Source organism: Marmota monax, unplaced genomic scaffold, assembly GCF_021218885.2.
Source record: "Marmota monax isolate L192 unplaced genomic scaffold, Marmota_monax_Labrador192_F-V1.1 WCK01_AAM20220418_F8-fsc00060, whole genome shotgun sequence".
Taxonomy (NCBI): Eukaryota; Metazoa; Chordata; class Mammalia; order Rodentia; family Sciuridae; genus Marmota; species Marmota monax.
In genome coordinates, this window is record NW_026692826.1 from 3,686,813 (window position 1) to 3,705,018 (window position 18,206).

General features: G+C 35.5%; 1 protein-coding gene across 7 annotated transcripts in view; it reads right to left on the minus strand.

Annotated features, from left to right (window-relative positions):
- Positions 1-18,206, minus strand: part of Rttn (rotatin) — a 158,558-nt gene that overhangs the window by 16,989 nt on the left and 123,363 nt on the right. For 6 of the 7 annotated variants that reach the window (XM_046448652.2, XM_046448649.2, XM_046448650.2 and 3 more), the window contains 5 exons: positions 15,769-15,922; positions 12,340-12,477; positions 8,553-8,770; positions 1,054-1,159; positions 124-221 (listed from right to left, as the gene is read on the minus strand). In XM_046448652.2, the coding sequence (XP_046304608.1) occupies positions 124-221; positions 1,054-1,159; positions 8,553-8,770; positions 12,340-12,477; positions 15,769-15,922 (714 nt within the window). Of the gene's footprint in view, positions 1-123; positions 222-1,053; positions 1,160-8,552; positions 8,771-11,306; positions 11,376-12,339; positions 12,478-15,768; positions 15,923-18,206 lie in introns of those variants that run through there. The other variant, XM_046448655.2, reaches the window with a different exon arrangement.

An 18,206-nucleotide genomic window follows, 5' to 3' on the forward strand; every position in this document is an offset into this window, starting at 1 on the left:
CATTTTTCTTCTAAATCAGACATGCGTTTCAACCTTGCACTCATTTATAGGCATAAGGACACTGCAGAGATGGTCACCGTGTGCATTCATTCCTTTATCCCAGGAGTCAGGATGCAAAGTCACCTTTTTTTTCAGTACTGCTTTCCCAGGCCGCAGAGAATCGAGGTTCAGTTGTGCATTAATGTGCTTCATCTGCTCCATGCAGTTGTCTATGAGATCAGCTGAAAGATAAAATTTGTAAGTCAAAATATTTCATTTCTAAATAAGTTAAAACCACATATAATCAGAATCTCCAAAACAATTATATTTCTGACCCACTTATTCTAGTGTTTTCAGCAAGAGATAAATAAATATGGGAAAATAGTGGGGGGGGGGGGTGGTGGTAAAAAAACTAAACCTGGAATCCACTTAGTTTTAGTCCTTAGTAAGATAGTCCTCAAACATAATTTATGCTTGAGACTTAAATAATTTGTTTTAGTAGTAAACTGCAATTGACATTAATGAACTTTGTGTTGCTGTTATTCTCTTTCAACTTTCAGCCCTCTTTTCCCTGATTTTCAAGTGAGAATTTTCAACTTTAGAGGGGAAATTTATACGAAAAATACTGGATCCTCTGATGCTCTTTATCATCAAAACCATGGGGTTTTTTAATTTGTTTGTTTTGGGTTTTATTTAGGTACACAGAAGGTTTTTATGTACAAACTAATATTTAATTACTATGAAACTGAGTGTTACTTTTATTAGCTTCTCTATTATTTAGATAAATGCTCTAGAGTAAGAATAATTACATATTAAATAAAAATAACTGCATGAAAAATCTTTTTGTTTTAAAGTAATAATGTTTCCTAGATATCTGTATGGAAGAAACCTAAAAGAAGTGAATGTTTACTGGGTTTGTTTGTGGAAAAAAATCTGGTTTTGTTTTGTTTTTTAATGACACTGATATATTATACTATAAAGTACTTCATAGTTTAAATTCAAAGAAAATTAAACTGAACAAGCAGCAAACCACACAAGTTGGCAACATGCCACATGATCTGCCATGTAGATCACCTTTCAGAGCATGTTTCTGGGCTCTTCTGCTGACAGCCAGGAGTGACAGCAACGCATTTGCAGCCACTCTTTTCAGGGTATCTCTGGAGGACTTTCCTTCATAGCACTGCAGAGAATAGAGATCAAAATGGTTTGAAGAAAAATTTAATTTGGAGTAAAACTGTTGTGAATAAAAGGCATTGCCAGGATTCAACTACCGTGTAAACCACTGAAATCTGATGAATCAGTAATATTTGAGAATGCTTGAGAAGGCTGCATAAGTAATGTGTAATAGGAAAAGACCAACACTCACTCTCAAAGATTCATCGTCTATGGAAAAAAATTTTATTTATTATTAACACATAGCATGGTACTTACTTAAAACACACCAGGGTGTACACATGTGAGCGTGTACTCACACATGCACCACATACATATGGAAACAAGTCCTTGGAAAAGTATTCATCAGTAGAACTGCCATCCAACTCCAATCTTTCTTCTTTTGGAGATACATCCCCTCCTTTCATTTCTATTGGACATATATTTGTATCCTGTGTGATTTGGTTCCTCTGATCTTCCATTTTTATAGTAATATGTACTTGTTTTTAAAAAATTACATAATGTGGGTTTTTTAAAAATTTTGTTTTCAGTTGTCGATGGACCTTTATTTTATTTATTTATATGGGGTGCTGAGTATTGAACACAGTGCCTTGCCCATGCTAGGCAAGTGCTCTGCCACTGAGCCACAACCCCAGCCCAATGTGTTTGTTTTTTTTTAATTTTCAATTTTTTAAGCTTCTACAGAAATGGAAAATCATTTATTATTTTGAAAATGCTAATACTAACATTTTGGTATATATGTCCTTTATACATCTGAATTAGAAAAAATTTCGTAACAAAAAATTTCTAACATATACATAAGTAGAAAAACATAATAACAAGGCCCCATCCTCTTTAAAAATTTTTTTTTTTTTGGCTAAGGATTGTTAAGTAAGTATTAGTATAGCATATCATCTAATATACAAAACCGATTCTAATGCGTAACACAATTAACAACAATTTCTTGGCATCAACTAATACCCAGATCAAATTTACCTTTTCTCTTTTGTCTCTAAAAGTGTCTTTTTGAGCCCTGACATCATATCTGCAGTCATTTCCTACCTGGAGAGCCTGGCCACCCATTCCCAAGAGTGCCACAGGTGCCCTGCAGTTGCTGCTGTCCCCTCGGATCACTGCACCCCTGCCTAGACCTGATCAGTCGTCCTGCACATGCCCTATACTGCAGACCTGTCTGTTGGTTTCCCTGCAATGATGTTTAACTTGCTTTTTCTCCTCTGTATTTTCCATCTGCTGGATGTTTTAGCTTTTGAGGCTTGACTAGATTTAGGTTCAACTTTTAGAGGTAAGATCTCACCTGGATATGTATGATCAGGTTTTAAAGGGGTTCATAAATCCAGTGTAAAACTCTAGAAGTTCCTCATTTGCTTTATAAATATTACATATAATTCAAATTCATAATTCTTATATCAATAATTTCTGAAATGATTCAACGTTATAATATCACTAAAATCAAGCTTAAAATTATATGATTTCACATGAAATACAGTACAGTACACTTACAATTCCTGATGAGCCTGTGCTTGGAGACCTAACATGGAGAAGCCTGTGCAGTGCCCACCACCCTGCCCCCAGCTCCCCTGCCCCCAGCTTTACTACCAGGGCTAACAAATCCATCTTAAGAACTCCCTTAGGCAGCTGCTTCCAACCAGACAGGTCTCTCTGCAACTAATCATTTAAATTTTAAATACCCACACCCAGGCATGCTTGGTAAGGACCATTCCAAGTGAAAGAAAGTAACCTTAAAAACAAAGGAAAACAAAACAAAAAAACAGGTAGAGAAGTATTATAGGATGATGAATATATGTGGAGTAGGATCATTAGGTTACCTGTGAGAATACTAATTTGTCTATAAAGGTAAATTTCACCTTTAATAGAAAAATTGCCCTAAAATACTCATCTTAATTGCATTTATTAGTAATTTCAGAAAAGCCAAACTGATCCCAAAAAATTACTAAACATCACCATATCAAGTAGTTAGAAAAAGAAAAAAAAAAACAAAAAACTTTTGAGTGGAATAGTTGTGTGACAGATGGGTCTTCCCCCTCCAAAAAAAACCCTCATTAAAAATGACAATATGGGAATTACACACATGGACTCTCGTGTGGGCCTCAAAAGTCCAGAAATTAGAAAGCAGCAGGATGAATAGAAGTGGGGTGAGATTCAAAAATCCTGAATTTTAAGTGGTGAATGGGCAAGCTGAGTACTACCCAGTCCAACACTGAATTACTGACAGCAGAGGAAATTTAGCACCAGTCTCCAGGGGAAGTGAAGGAGGTGGAGGAGGATTGTTGGAAAAGTCTCTATGCAGGAGTTCCATTCTCAGGCCCTGCCCACTGCCAACCAATTTCTGTACGGCCAAGCCACTCCTCTTCCTTCGCTATTGCAAAATCCTGCAGGTTCAGGATTTTCTGCGGAGGATAAATTAGAAGCATTCTGCCCTGGCAGAGTAGGTACATTAGTGGGTTAGGGTATTCCACTGAAACAGGAAGGACCTAGTGAAACTGTACAAATTAAATTCTGAGTCCCCTGCTCTTTTCACCCACTTTCCTACAAAACACTTAGCAGTTAATTGGGTTTTCACCTCCAGGCAAGAGATCAAAACACTGCTCTAGGGAATGTGATGAGGTCCAGAAGACAACCATAGCATGACCCCTGCGAGTCCCCTTGGACAGTGAAACCTTGACTGACGAGCTCCACTCAGAGTCTCAGGGCTATCTACACTATATAATCTCCCAGTCTTCAATGGAGCAGATAACCAAGATAACCAACATCTGCGAAAGCTCCGCACCAGAAAATACAGAGCAAAATAAACAAAGAAAAGGCCAGAAAAGAGAGATTATGTAGGAAGAAGAACACTTAATAGGAGTTCCAAACAAAGTAGAAGAAATGTCAATGAAGAAATTTTTTAAAATATGAATTTATAGATGAAAAGAACCTAGCACATTGGATAGAGCAGATCCACACCTAAGCACTTTATCAGAAAATTGAAGAATACTAGAGAAAACAGAAAGATTCTAACTTCTAGGAAGTGAAACAAGAATCATAATGGCTTCAGAATTGTATACAGCAACACTGAGAGTTAAAGGGAATATCATTCCTTCTAAATTCTGAAGTAAATTATTTCTAACTCATAACTCTTACTAGTCAAACTACACAACAGATATAAGGGTAAAACAAAGACTTTCAGACAGCTACAACTTAAGAAAGACCTCTGCATGCTTTCTCTAGAAGATACAAGGGAACAGAATTTATATGAAAAGGAATGAACCGATCAGGAGAGGACAGAGGGAACAGTACACTGGATGCACTAAACAGGATGCAGAAGACTGCTCAAGCAAAGAAATAAAAAACTCCCAGGAACAAGGTGAATAGAGATCCCAGGAAGACCCTGGGCACCAAGCAGGTCCAAAGGATATGGCAGAGATTTCTTCCAGAGATGAATTCCAAACATGACAAAAGGACATTTGATTGCTGGCAAAGAAGCTTATTAGAAACAGAAAAGCCAACAAGTTGAAATACATACATACACACACACACACACACACACACACACACACACACACACACACACCAGTTATCTTTAAGGAGAACAAAAGCAATAAAAGAAATACTGTTTTCAGCTTGGTTCAACTGTGTACGAGGTTTGCACAGATGTGATACTGTACTTGCATCTATTCTCTAACGGAGGTTCAGATGTCATTACCAGGGGACTGAGAGGGGAGTCCACTTTGGCCAGGTAGATGAGGAGGGTGTGAAAAGACAGCTTAAGATTCTCCCCCATGATAGGAATTCAATAGACAGGATCACTCTAAACCTGAGTGATCCAAACAGAGGAACAAATGCATACTGGAGACCCTGAAGGGAAACTACAAAATGATTAGCTAAATGAGGAATAAGTGGTGAACTCTCAGAAAAGGAAAAATAGGCAGGAAGGTAGAAGTCATTTACTCTAGGTTAAAACCTGTGGAACTATTTGGTGCTCTAAAATGCGTACTTGGTAAAAACCAACATGAAAGCAAAAAACCAAAACCACCACACAGGACTGATCCACAGTAAATCCATCTACTTTTCAACATACGCTAAAAAAAAGATAAAAGGAAATTATTTAAATAATATTGTTTTTCATGCTGAAAAGCAGTCTGAGCATGTGCATATGACACAGCTGGATGTGAGAAACCACAGGCAGGAAAGCTGAGGATAAGCCCCAGTGATAGGGGTTGGCTACTGCACTATTGGGATGCCCAAAAAGAAGAAAGCTAAACCAAGGAAATTCAGAATAAGAAATAATTCACCTTTTTATCAATCACTGGAAGAATGAAAATAAAAAGACTCAATGACTTTTTTTTAAGTTTATGTTTTTATATTAATCCCTTCTGTGCATTAAGTGATCTATAATATTATAGATCAAGTGTTATCTTTATTTCTTTTCTTTTGTCTTTCTTTCTTTCTGAAAGATACTTAACATAAAGAACAGACTTTTTTTTTTTTTTTGGTGGTACTGGGAATTGAACCCAGGGCCTTGTGCACATAAGGCAAGCACTCTACCAACTCTAAGCTATATGACTGGCCCACGAACAGACTTTTTAATTGTAGTGAACATTAACACAGAAGTATCCCAACTATATAAGCCAACTCTTCAGCAGATTTACTCTTGAAATTCACCATTCACTAAACACAAATACAATAAATATTTCCTAAAATGTGACATGAGAATTCATTGTTTCCTGGCTTTACTATCCTTAGATATCAGATTAATAAAATAAGCAAAATTAATTCAATATATCCATCATAGGCAAAACCTGTGAGACTGTAATTAATCTTATTATCTACAGGTATTTCCAAATGAAACCTATTGAGAATCTCTATAGAGAAGGTCAAACTCCATTATTTCAAATGTGTTTAATATTTAATGGGTCAAAGACAGCTAATAACATCATTGAAAATATTCAAATTCTGAAACCACCTCAAAATGGATTTATGAAAAAATAAATACAAAATTATGATCTAAGTGTGCATAATTTCAATATAAATCCATTATGGTACTTTGCTGTGAAGCAGTCTTTTAAAAGCTATTCTGCTAAGATATTTTAATTAAACCTCAAAACTAATTTATTAGGAGGATGCAGAATTTTAGAGGCAGCTGAAATTTAACCAGTTTTGTAGTACAATCCTCTCATTTTGCATTTGAAGAACCAAATCACAAGATGTTGCCTACGGTTCACTGTAATATATTTTTTTGAGCATGTCGTTATATAAAATTTAAATCTATCTTTGAAGAATATCAATTTTAGAATACTATTTCTTCAGATAATTTAAAGAGTGCAGTTTGCTTTGCTACATCTAATACCTGGCACAACTCATAACCTACATAAGCATAGTATGATACATGCTTTACTTATGATAATATGCTAATGTTTAATATATTCTGATAATATTTTAATTCACCTATCATTGTTCTATAGGGCAAAGAAAACACAGTGGTTATAGCTTAATAGGACCATTAATAACTGCCTGCCTTATATTAAGCACACATTTTCTCAAAAGTGTATCATAGGTACAATTCCTCTCTTCACTCTCTGTCTTAATTTATTTGTGCCTTTCCATCTAACTGATGTTATGGGTCCATATTTACTTTTTTTTTTTTTAAAGAGTGAAAGAAGTAGGATTTATTTAAGTATGAAGGAAAAAACAGAACTCTTGCAGGGCAAAGCAGACCCGATAGCAGATTGTCCCGTATTTACACAAAAAAAGAAGGGTATGATTTACCAGGAAATATGTTTTAAACAAATTGCTATTGTATCTATATTGGCACAGAATGCTGTGTATCTTCTGTGACTTAGAAGAAACTGAAAGGAAAATGAGCTAACCATAGGAAAATCAAGATATCCTATAGCTACAGAGTATCTCATTTTCTTCGGCCAAGAAAGATAACAACATAAGATTATAAACAATAATTTTTTATGATAAATAATATTACAGAACAGGAGGGAAGAATAAGGGCAAAGCAAATTTCGCAAATGCCTCTGGCACCAAGTGTTTCTTAGGTACCCTATTGTTACAAGCTGGCCCATCACCCTATATGGAGCCATATATAACATGAGTCTCCTTGAAACATGGTGCTACCAACAATAGAAAACAGTTAAGAAATAAATTATCCCTGGCTTAAAGTCTTGAAATTTCACCACGCCCAGCAGGATTGGTTGCAGGAGCCAGACAGTCATGAGGAACAGCTTCCGGAGCTATTTGGTATGTTGGCGTAGGCAGTGAAGGGAGAGGCCAAGCACACTGTTCTCACAGCACTCTTCTCTGAGGGAAGTCATTTGAATTCCCTGAGGAAGAAAGCATGTTGACAAGAGCAAGGGCCTTTCTGCAAGAAAAAAGTGGTGTTCCAGAACCAAATTAGAAAATTAATAACTAGACTGGATTGAGGGTTGGGGTGAGAAACTTGAGAAGGTATGAATCTGAGTTTTCTTATAATATTTTTTAAAAATGCAGACTCCAACTCAGTTAATCAAGTCTGTTCTGACAGGGAATGAGATAACTGGGATAACTGGGACCACATCCAGTTTTTGTTCTCAACCAAGAAAAGCTGAGAGGGATAACAGGGAGGTGGTGGCCACAGGGAAGCTGTTGTCTCCCAGGAGCTTTTTTAAAAGAATGCTGTGAGGACCCTTCCCCCAGAGATCAGGCTTGTAGAGGAACTGCTGGAGGCAGATGAGAAAATGCGGGGAAGACTCCTTTTCAGGCTTCTGGTCTATGCTGGAAAGCAAAGAGGATTCTATGAGGCAGGGGAAACTACGCCCCCTGAGAAGCCCTGTGTGATAGCCTCAATAGGATAATCCTAGCTGAACCAGGGAGTCTTCCCCCTTTCTAGCACTTCAACTGAATTTAACATAATCAGGGCTGGTGCTCAAAATGTACAAGTAGCCATGCCATAAATATCTTCATGGCCACAACTCTCAGAGGCTGATAAGGATGGAAAATTTCCAAATTCTAAGCAGCAAAGAAACTGCAACAAACTGGCAGACAGAGCAAGCTTTGTGGCTAGATGATGGGGAAACTGAGGCAAATCCTTCAATACACAATTCTACTACCTTTCCACCTTTCAATGAGAAGGAAAAAAATCATAAAATCATATAACTATTTAAAAGGAAGATTCTTAATATTAAAAACTCTAGTAACAGTCCTACTTTGAAAAACAATGAGCAATTTTAAATTAGGAAAAACCTCTAGTTCTTTTTTTAATTGTTAATCAATTTATACTTTTGTACTAAACAGTCATAATAAGCATTAATACTTTTAATTCAAATAATTGAAAAAATTTTTTAACAAGACCCAGAGAGAGAGTCAATTCATTTAAGCACTAAATACACTTTAAGAAAAATCAAGAAATCACACACCTGAAGAATTACTTCATTAAGTCTATCTGGAGACTTCTGGTTGTCCTGAGTTTCATCAAGAAGAGATGTGATGGTTGGATGAGACAATGAACTTGCTTTGTCTTTGTCCTGGCAGTGCCTTCTTGCCTCCTCAGTCAAGAGAACAGACAGGAAGTGCAAACTGGCCGTGTACAGGGCAGGGCATCTGCTGGACAAGCCTACACACTCGCAGAACACATCTAAGAGGGAAAATGATTTTAGATGTAAATGTTCAGAATTGAAAAGGAAATAAACCAAATTGATCTGAACAATTTAGTTTATAGCTTTCTTATTTTTAACGATTTAAGGTTATCGATAGCTCAAGTATACCAAGAACTATAATGTTTCAATAGTTAGTATGAAGACAATATATAGAATCAAGGAATCTATTCTATTTTTCACTGTTTGGGTTTTTTATTTACATGAAAAGTGCACGTGTGTGTGGGGTGGGTGTGTATCTACAAATGCACATATAGACCATATTTGCTAAGACTCCAAAATAAGAGGACTGTATGTACATGAGTATTGAGCCTTTGAACACTATATATATGCAAAGTCTTGAGAAATTTTAAATTTTAATTTTGATTTCACTACTAAGTTAAAAAAGAATTAGCCTAATTATACTGTGAATAATTTAGAATACCACCTTATAAGTAAGAATGTATTTTTCTGCTTTCAATCAATTTGTTGCCAAAAGACACAAAGAAGATAGTATGCAGTGTCAATATGATGTACAATCACAACAGCAGATGTTAAATAATACTACAGACTCATAGTAACAAAATAGCATGGTATTGGCACCAAAAAAAATATGAAGACCAATGGAACAGAATAGAAGACAGAGACAAACCCCCTGAATACAGTTATCTCACATTAGACAAAGGTGCTATAAACATATATTGGAGAAAAGATAGCCTCTTCAACAAATGGTGCTGGGAAAACTATAAATCTCTATGTAGCAGAATGAAATTTAAGCCCTCTCTCTCACCTTGCACAAAACTCAACTCAAAGTGCATCAAGGACCTAGGCACTAGAGACTCTGCACCTACTAGAAGAAAATGAAGACCCAACTCCCCATCAGGTAGGCTTAAAAACTGAATTCTTCAAAAAGACTTCTACAGCACAATAAGTACAATCAAGAATCAATAAATGGGATGATATCAAACTAAAAAAGCTTCTTTACAGCAAAGAAAACAATCAAGAATGTGAAAAGAAAGCCTATAGAATGGGAGAAAATCTTTGTCACCTGCATCTCAGAGCATTAATCTCCAGAATATATAAAGAAATCAAAAAGCTTAACACCAAAAAAGGAAATAACCCAATCAATAGATGCGCAAGGAAACTGAACAGACACTTCACAGAAGATATGGTCAACAAATAAGTGAAAAAAAATATTCACCACCTCTAGCAATTAGAGAAATGCAAATTAAAATACATTGAGAATCTACCTCACTGTAGTCTGAATGTCAGTTAACAAGAATACAAGTAACAATAAATGCTGGCAAGGATGTGGGGGAAAAAGGTACTCTCATACATTGTTATTGGGACTACAAATTGGCGCAACCACTCTGGAAAGCAGTAAGGAGAGTTCTCAAAAAACTTGTAGTGGAACTACCATTTGATCCAGTTATCCCACTCCTGGGCATATACCCAAAAGACTTAAAATCAGCCTACTACAGGGATGCAGCCACATCAATGCTTATAGCAGCTCAATTCACAATAGCTAAGCTATGGAACCAAACTAGGTGCCCTAAACAGATGACTGGATAAAGAAAATGTGGTGTGTATACACAATGGGATTTTATGCAGTCATAAAGAAGGATGAAATTACGGCATTTGCAAATAAATGGATGGAACTGGAGACTATCATGCTAAGAGAAATAAGCCAATCTAAAAAGATGAAAGGCCAAATGTTCTCTCTGATATGTGGATGCTAACACACAATAAGAGGGGGAGGGCAGAAAAGAAGTTCACTGGATTAGAGAAAAGGGAATGAAGGAAAGAGGTGGGTATGGGAGTAAGAAAGAGAGTAGAATGAATTGGACATAACTCTCCTATGTTCGTATATGAATTCACGACCAGTGTATCTTCATATCATGTACAACCACAAGAATGGGAACTAATTAAAGTAAGTTATACTCCATGTATGTATAATATGTTATAATACCCTTTAGTGTCATGTATATCTAAAAAGAACAAATTTAAAAAGTGAAAAAAATATGACGTGCAAAGGTCTTATAGTATGTCACAAAGAACATGAGTGGTTATGAACTGATTTGGAAAGAATCAACATTCAAATTAGTAGTCAGATTCTTTTGAGTACTGATTTAGTGTAATCAAAATAACACTGTTGTTTTACAGTAACTTTGTTAATTTGAAAAGTATGAACTTATAATTTTATGATTCATTATATCCATCAGAATTTCTACCAGTCTGTGTCACACACTTAAGTTTACACAAAATAGAAATCTTTTGAATTTAATGTTTTGATTTTATCACTCCAAAAATAGTGTCAAATAAATAGGCTTAAGTTAAGGGTTAGCAATTTTTTTCTGAAAAGGGCTAGACAGTAAATCTTTTATGCTTTGCAACTCACTATTTTTGTCTCAACTTTTCATTTCAACTACTGAAGCATGAAAAGTGGTCTGTGCAATACATAAGTGAACAAATGTGGCTGTATTCCAATAAGACTTTATTTTACCAAAATAGGTAGCAGGGTAGATTTGGCTAACGGGCTTCCGTACCTGATGTGAGCAGCACTTTGCTTCACAGTGTTGGTGATTCAGGTGGGTAAATTAATTCCCCCTAACAGATGCAAGAGGAGAATCTCAATCTCCAAGTGAAGCAATATCTTTCAATTTTCATCTCAATAAAACAATTTACAACATCGAGAGCATGGGATGTACCATAAAGGGTACATTATGGTAGACTCAGAACTCCTATATCTAGAAAACTAATAATTCTGTTTCTTACCAAACATATATTTCCTCATAATTCTTACTTCAAAACTACCATTCTCTGTCATTATAATAAAGTTTATAGAATGAACAAATAATAAATGTTTAAAAATCACTCAAATAAATTAGTGACTAACTTTGAAACTTAGAAATCCATTTTTAATACCTTTAAATAAGGTATTAAAAAGGTTAACATAAATGTTAATTATAATCATTCACACATTATACTAAAATTTAGGAGTCTTAAGAAATAATAAGATTAGTTATTTAAAAATAAGTATTTGTTTATATTAGTCGGCAACTTTTATATGGAAAACATCTTATAAAAATAATTATACTGTACTCTTGGCATTTTTTGCCATAAAAATAATCCTGGTGTTTTGGAAAAAGACAATATTTTTATTGTAACTTCCCAAGTTATCACATGTACAGGATGGTATGTGTGAGATTTACCCATATATATATATATATATATATATATATATTGTACTTATGTCAGAAGAGACCGATTTCTATTCAAAAGAAAATCTTATTGTTTTATTTTAATCTTATCATAAGTATCTTCATGAAATCATAGGCTCTTCTTGCTTATTTTTAGCCATTTTGAAAAGTGTTTCAGTTTTTCAAAAGCACATTTTTGGAGGGCTCCTCAAGAACATTGCAAATTCCTCAAACCAAGTGCCCTGGTTTCTCTTTCATGGGCCATGCCAAAGTCACTTAATTTTAGAGAACTTACATATCTATTGGGAGTAAGGATTATCTTCAGTTTGTTAGCAGAAAGACCCCACCATGCCTGCGAGAGACTTTCTTACCCATCATTGCTGCCCAGTGCCTGGCCAGAGCCGAGGTGACAGACGAGTGTGAGACAGCACCAGCTTTCCTCAGGAGTGCAGCCAGAAGGTCAAATAAGTGTGTCCAGGTGTGATAAAAAGCCGATATTAACTCTACATCTACAAAATTAATCAAAACAGTTCAAGTTACTAACACAAAGAAGAATAAGAACCTTTCAAAATACAAACTCTCCACACTTTACTACACTTAAAATAAGAGGTATGTACTTGCCAAGTGAAAACCAATGTAGTTCACATTCAGCATTGCCCAGTCCCTTCCCCTCTCTACTGCCTCCTCAAGACATCTCCCTTTGCCTTCCTACATCCAAAGACACACTCAACAAGCCCTCTTCTCATTAAAGTACACTAAACAAGACAGGAAGTATGACAAATGGAACATGTCATAATTTCAGAACTACATTTTGGGCACATTATACAAACAAGTCATTATGGTACTTCTGTAAAAGTCAAGTTTTCTCCTATTTTCTTCATCCTCTCTAGTAGCTTTGTGCAGGGGTGAAAAGGAAAACATAAAGTGCCAAAGTCAACACAGAGAAGAAGAATTTCTCTGAAGAATCATGAAGAGTATTATTACCCCACGAAGAAAGCTGTAACACAAAAGGCGATTGTGCAGCTTTGCCTGTGGCTAACAATACAGCAATCGACCTTCTAGGTAAGGACACGTTTTCCCATCTCTGCACCTGGGTACATAGAAACTGGACAACAATGGCTACCTTAGGACTCTGTGCTGTGCATTAGCAGTATCAGTCATCCTTTCTCAAATTTCACTATAAAATAAACTAAGGACTTATATCTAGGTGTTTTTCATCATCCATGAAATTATCTGGAAATAGCACTTTCCGAGGAGTTTGGTTTAGAGTAACCCCTGGTGTTTCACAACTGTCTTCTCATTGCTAGCGCTCATTACCATTCCAACAAAATATTAATTTCTCATTGTCATTCCAACAAAATATTAATTACACAGATATGCTGTAAATCTGTTTGGGTACTATATGTTTATCTGTACTTTATACCTACAAAGACTTTAAAGTTACAGGTCTTAAGAATGGCAAAATATTAAAGTTTAAAGATAAGCCAAACAATAAAAAGCTATTAAGAAAAAAAAGAAAATTCAGAGGGATTAAAAAGCTATTCTTTTTATTAATTTTATTACTATACATGCTAAATAAGTTTTAATGTAATTTATTTACTTATATGAGTTATAACATCTCAAATTATATAAATTAGCAATTCAAATAAGTTTTTATAAATCATTCAAAACTGTGATTTTACCATAAAAATTTAAACACTTAATTTCTTATAGAAAAACATTTTAGTTTTTTTTCTTATCTTTTGCTAGATACTAAAAAATAATTTAACCAACTACTACATGTAAACCCAGATAATGTCAGCATTTCTCCTTTCAGAACTTGATATAATTAAATAATAAAATACATATTACTTTTATTTAACTTCCAAAGACCAAGCCACATACAAAAGAAGAACAAAAAAAAGCATCTATGAGGCAGCCAATGGCAATGAAGATGCTCAAACTATCTCTTGCCATGTGACTTTGGGATCAAGCAATCCATCAAAAGTTCTCCAATCAGAGCCATCCACTCGCCACAGCTTTGTAGCACTAATTTTGCGTACTTCTTGTGCATCTTCCATGAACACCATTTCAATGCTTCTCAAGAGATATGCAAGAAAATCCAACAAGAGATATTAAATGTAAAATAACAAGATTTTATCAGTAGAGGTGAGCTTCGGCAGTCCACCGTCCACTGTAGTATCTAAGATTTTCTTTGTTTCATATCTTTCTCCTAAAAAATCAACCTTAACCCCTTAGGGGTGAGATAATAGCACCTTCTTGAGATTGCACAGTCTAGCCTAATAAGCTACGTTAGGCTATCAACTGGAGCTTGTAAAATTTCAAAGTATGTCGTTACTGCTCCTCAAGCACTAGGATAATTTTAACACAGATGAGCTGCTGGCTCTGCTGAGTACCATGATACACTTCACTTTCCAGACCTAAAACCAAGCAAATCCATACAATTCAAAGGACTAAATAAGAATGAATTAAATGGCAAGAATAATTATCAAATGATCAATTCTTCATTATACCCTAATATTTAAATATTTTAAATGTTTATTTTGCTAAAGAGCCTACACTGTTAATTTTCTCTATTACTAACCATCACATTCAATTTTTTATCACAGAATATTTTCCAATAATTTAAGAGCTTAGGAAATTTTTTATATTACATATGCTAAATTGGCTTACAGCGGTCATTGCAAATGACTTATTAGTAGGGTATTTGGCTTCAGCCACAGTTTATAAGTGTAATGGTTAACATGAATTGTCAACTTGACTGGATTAAGAGATGCTAAAGATTAAGAGACTCCTGAGTGCGTCTATGAGGGTGTTGCTTAGGAATGACTGGCATGTGGAATAGCGAACTAAAGTAGAGATCTTCCCTAAATGTAGGCAGTACCATCCAATAGGATGGTGGCTTGGATGGAATAAAAGTAGGAAGAACAAGGAAGCAGCAGAAGAATCGAGCAAACCTTGATTCTTCTTACAAGGGGTTCTTGATTGGTGCTGGGATCACCTGAGGACATCAGGCTCTTGCTCCTTCACTCTTCCAAAGTGGACTCTCCCAATGATTCTCTAGGAAGTTTCCAGAAGCCTTTGGTCTCAGAATCACTGATTCCTCTTGTTCTGAGGCTTCAGCCTCTTGGACTGCTTAGCTACTGGTTCCTCCAGCTCTCTAGCCTCCAGATGGACATTGTAGACTTTTCTGCTTCTGGTCATGTAAGCCAATCTAATAAATTTCCTTTTTATAATCGTATCTCCTGTTGGTTCTGTTCCTCTAGAGAACCCTGACTAATACAGTAAGCATAATTAATACCCAGCCCTCAATGTACCTTCTATCATGACAGGATATAGAGAGCTTCTCCTCATTTCAGCTGACAACACAGGGATGATCCTTTACTGAATTATACACCTGCCTCAAGTGGTCTCCTGGAACCACTTAAAACTGTCCAAATGCCAGGCATAATGGCACATGCCTGTAATCCCAGCAACTCAGGAGGCTAAGCCAGTAGGATTGAGAGATCAAAGTCAGCCTCAGCAACTTAGAAAGATCCTGTCTCTAAATAAAATATGAAAAAAATTTCTGGGGATGCAGCTCAGTGTTTAAGTGCCCTGGGTTCAATTCCTGGTAACAAAAAAACAAAAAAACAAAATCATCCAAACTACAAACCAAATTATCCAAGCCTTCTAAAATACTAAACACAAACCAAAAAGTAACCTTGAAGAGGATATCTGGAGCACACTAAGATTTTTTTTTTCCTCAAGACAATTCACTTCCAACCTAAACTAAATACAAATAAATTAATAAATCTTACCTAATGCATTGTTGATGCATACAGTGAGAACTCTAATGATATTATTAATAAGAGGTTTCAGAAGATCATCTTGTGTCACGAGGTTAGGTTCCACTAATAAACAGGACTGCAGAAGCCTGGACAAAGAGGATAGGTATTCCAAGAAAAAGGAAACCTGGTTGTAAAAGGAAATAAAATACAATGAAACATGTCATGTGAAAAGTACATCTCAAAATCTTTGCTACCTGCACCTTAGAGCATTAATCTCCAAGATATATAAAGAATTCAAAAGCTTAATACCGGACTGGGGTTGTAGCTCAGTGATAGAGTGCTTGCCTAGCATGTGAGAGGCATTGGGTTCAATTCTCAGCACCACATATAAAGGTCCATTGACAACTAAAAAAATATTTAAAAAAAAAAAATATATATATATATATATATATAAATAAAAAAGCTTAACACTAAAACACCAAATAACCCAATCAATAAATAGGCAAAGGAATTGAACAGACACTTCACAGAAGAAAAGATATGGTCAGTTAACAAATATACAAAAAAATGTTCACCATCTCTAGCAGTTAGACAAATACAAATTAAAACTGCACTGAGGGGCTGGGGTTGTGGCTAAGCGGCAGAGCGCTTGCCTAGCATGTGTGAGACATTAGATTCAATTGTTAGTGCCACATAAAAATAAAATAAGAGAATAAATAAAAAATAAATGCTGACAAGGGTGTGGGGGAACAGGTACTCTCATACATTGCTGTTGGGACTACAAATTAATGCAACCACTCCAGAAAGCAGTAAAGAGAGTCCTCAAAAAAACTTGACCCAGTTATCTTACTCCACAGCATATACCCAAAAGACTTAAAATCAGCATACTACAGTGATGCCGCCACATCAATGTTTATAGCTATGGAACCAAACTAGGCGCCCTTCAACAGATGACTAGATAAAAAAAATGTGGTATATATAGACACAATGGAGTTTTACTCAGCCATAAAGAAGGATGAAATTATGGCATTTGCAAATAAACAGATAGAACTGGAAACTATCATGCTAAGAGAAATAAGCCAATCTAAAAAAAAACAAAGGCCAAATTCCTCTCTGCTATGTGGAAGCTAACACACAATAAGAGGGGGAGGGCAGAATAGAAGTTCACTGGATTAGAGAAAAGGAACTGAAGGAAAGAGGTGGGCATGGGAGTAGGAAAGACAGTAGAATGAAGAGGACATAACTCTCCTATGTTCGTATATGAACACACGACCAGTGTATCTCCACATCACGTACAACCACAAGAATGGGATCTAATTAGAGTAAGTTATATTCCATGTATGTATAATTTATATCAAAATACACTCAACACATATGTATATATAAAAAGAATTTAGAAAGTGAGCAAAAAAGAAAAGCCCATCAATCTCAGCCATACAGTATTTTACTGTCTTATGCAGTATGTTATTTCAGTATGTTATTGTAAGATAAATCAATAAAACACTAATAAGATATTAATCATAATTCTTGTAACTGAAATTAATTCATAGCAAGCAAAGATTAATTTTTGCATAAGCATGTCATTAATGGCCACGATAGAACTGTCAGCTGTCATCACCAAATAAAGGTGTATTTTCAAAGTCAAATTTTGTATTTAACCAGAGAAAATTTTAATGTTTTAAGAGTAGTTAATGGAGAGGCATTTGCCTCTATGGTACAGAGTCTCAGACTATGACACAATAATTGTTCTGTCGTACTTCTCCTTTATCTAATTTTCTGACTTATTTCATATAAACGTGTGGGTGGCTCTATACCTCACAATTTCCTGAAACAGTTTGTAAAATTTAATTTGTTATTACTGTGAAGTCTGTTTTGATCCCTTCATACTCTCCACTATTTAAATTATACCAAATCTGGTCTCTGGACCTATGAAGTATTATCACAAATGCGTGATTCAGTGTGAGAGACAACAAGAAGTGTTACAGAGAAAAGCGGATTTGCTAACAAGTCTTTTGTAAATTAGCATAAATAGGATTAAATAAAATACTGATATAATAGTTCAAAAGTATTTTTTTTTCTATGTTCAAAAAATTCCTACCAACAGGCACCTCCAATACACCTGCACCTTTACAGACTGCAAGCCTGGTACTGGAGCCCTGGCTCTAGTCCTGCCCTAGACAGTCATAGCTGGTTTCCTCACCTCATTGGGTCTGTGCTCAAACTTCACCTCTATGGGATCTTTTCTGACAACTCTACCTAAAAACTTCAAGCTCCAGCCTTTTACCCATCCTCATTTTGTTTTTTTTCCATACCATTTGTCTCCATCTGGTACAATACTTTACATTTTATTTACTTGCTTACTGTCTGTCTCCTGCAACAAGGACATAGACTGCACGTGGGCAGAAATGTTTGTTTGCTTTGTTCACAGATGTTTGCTAGCACCTAGAACAGAATTTAGCATAGAGGAG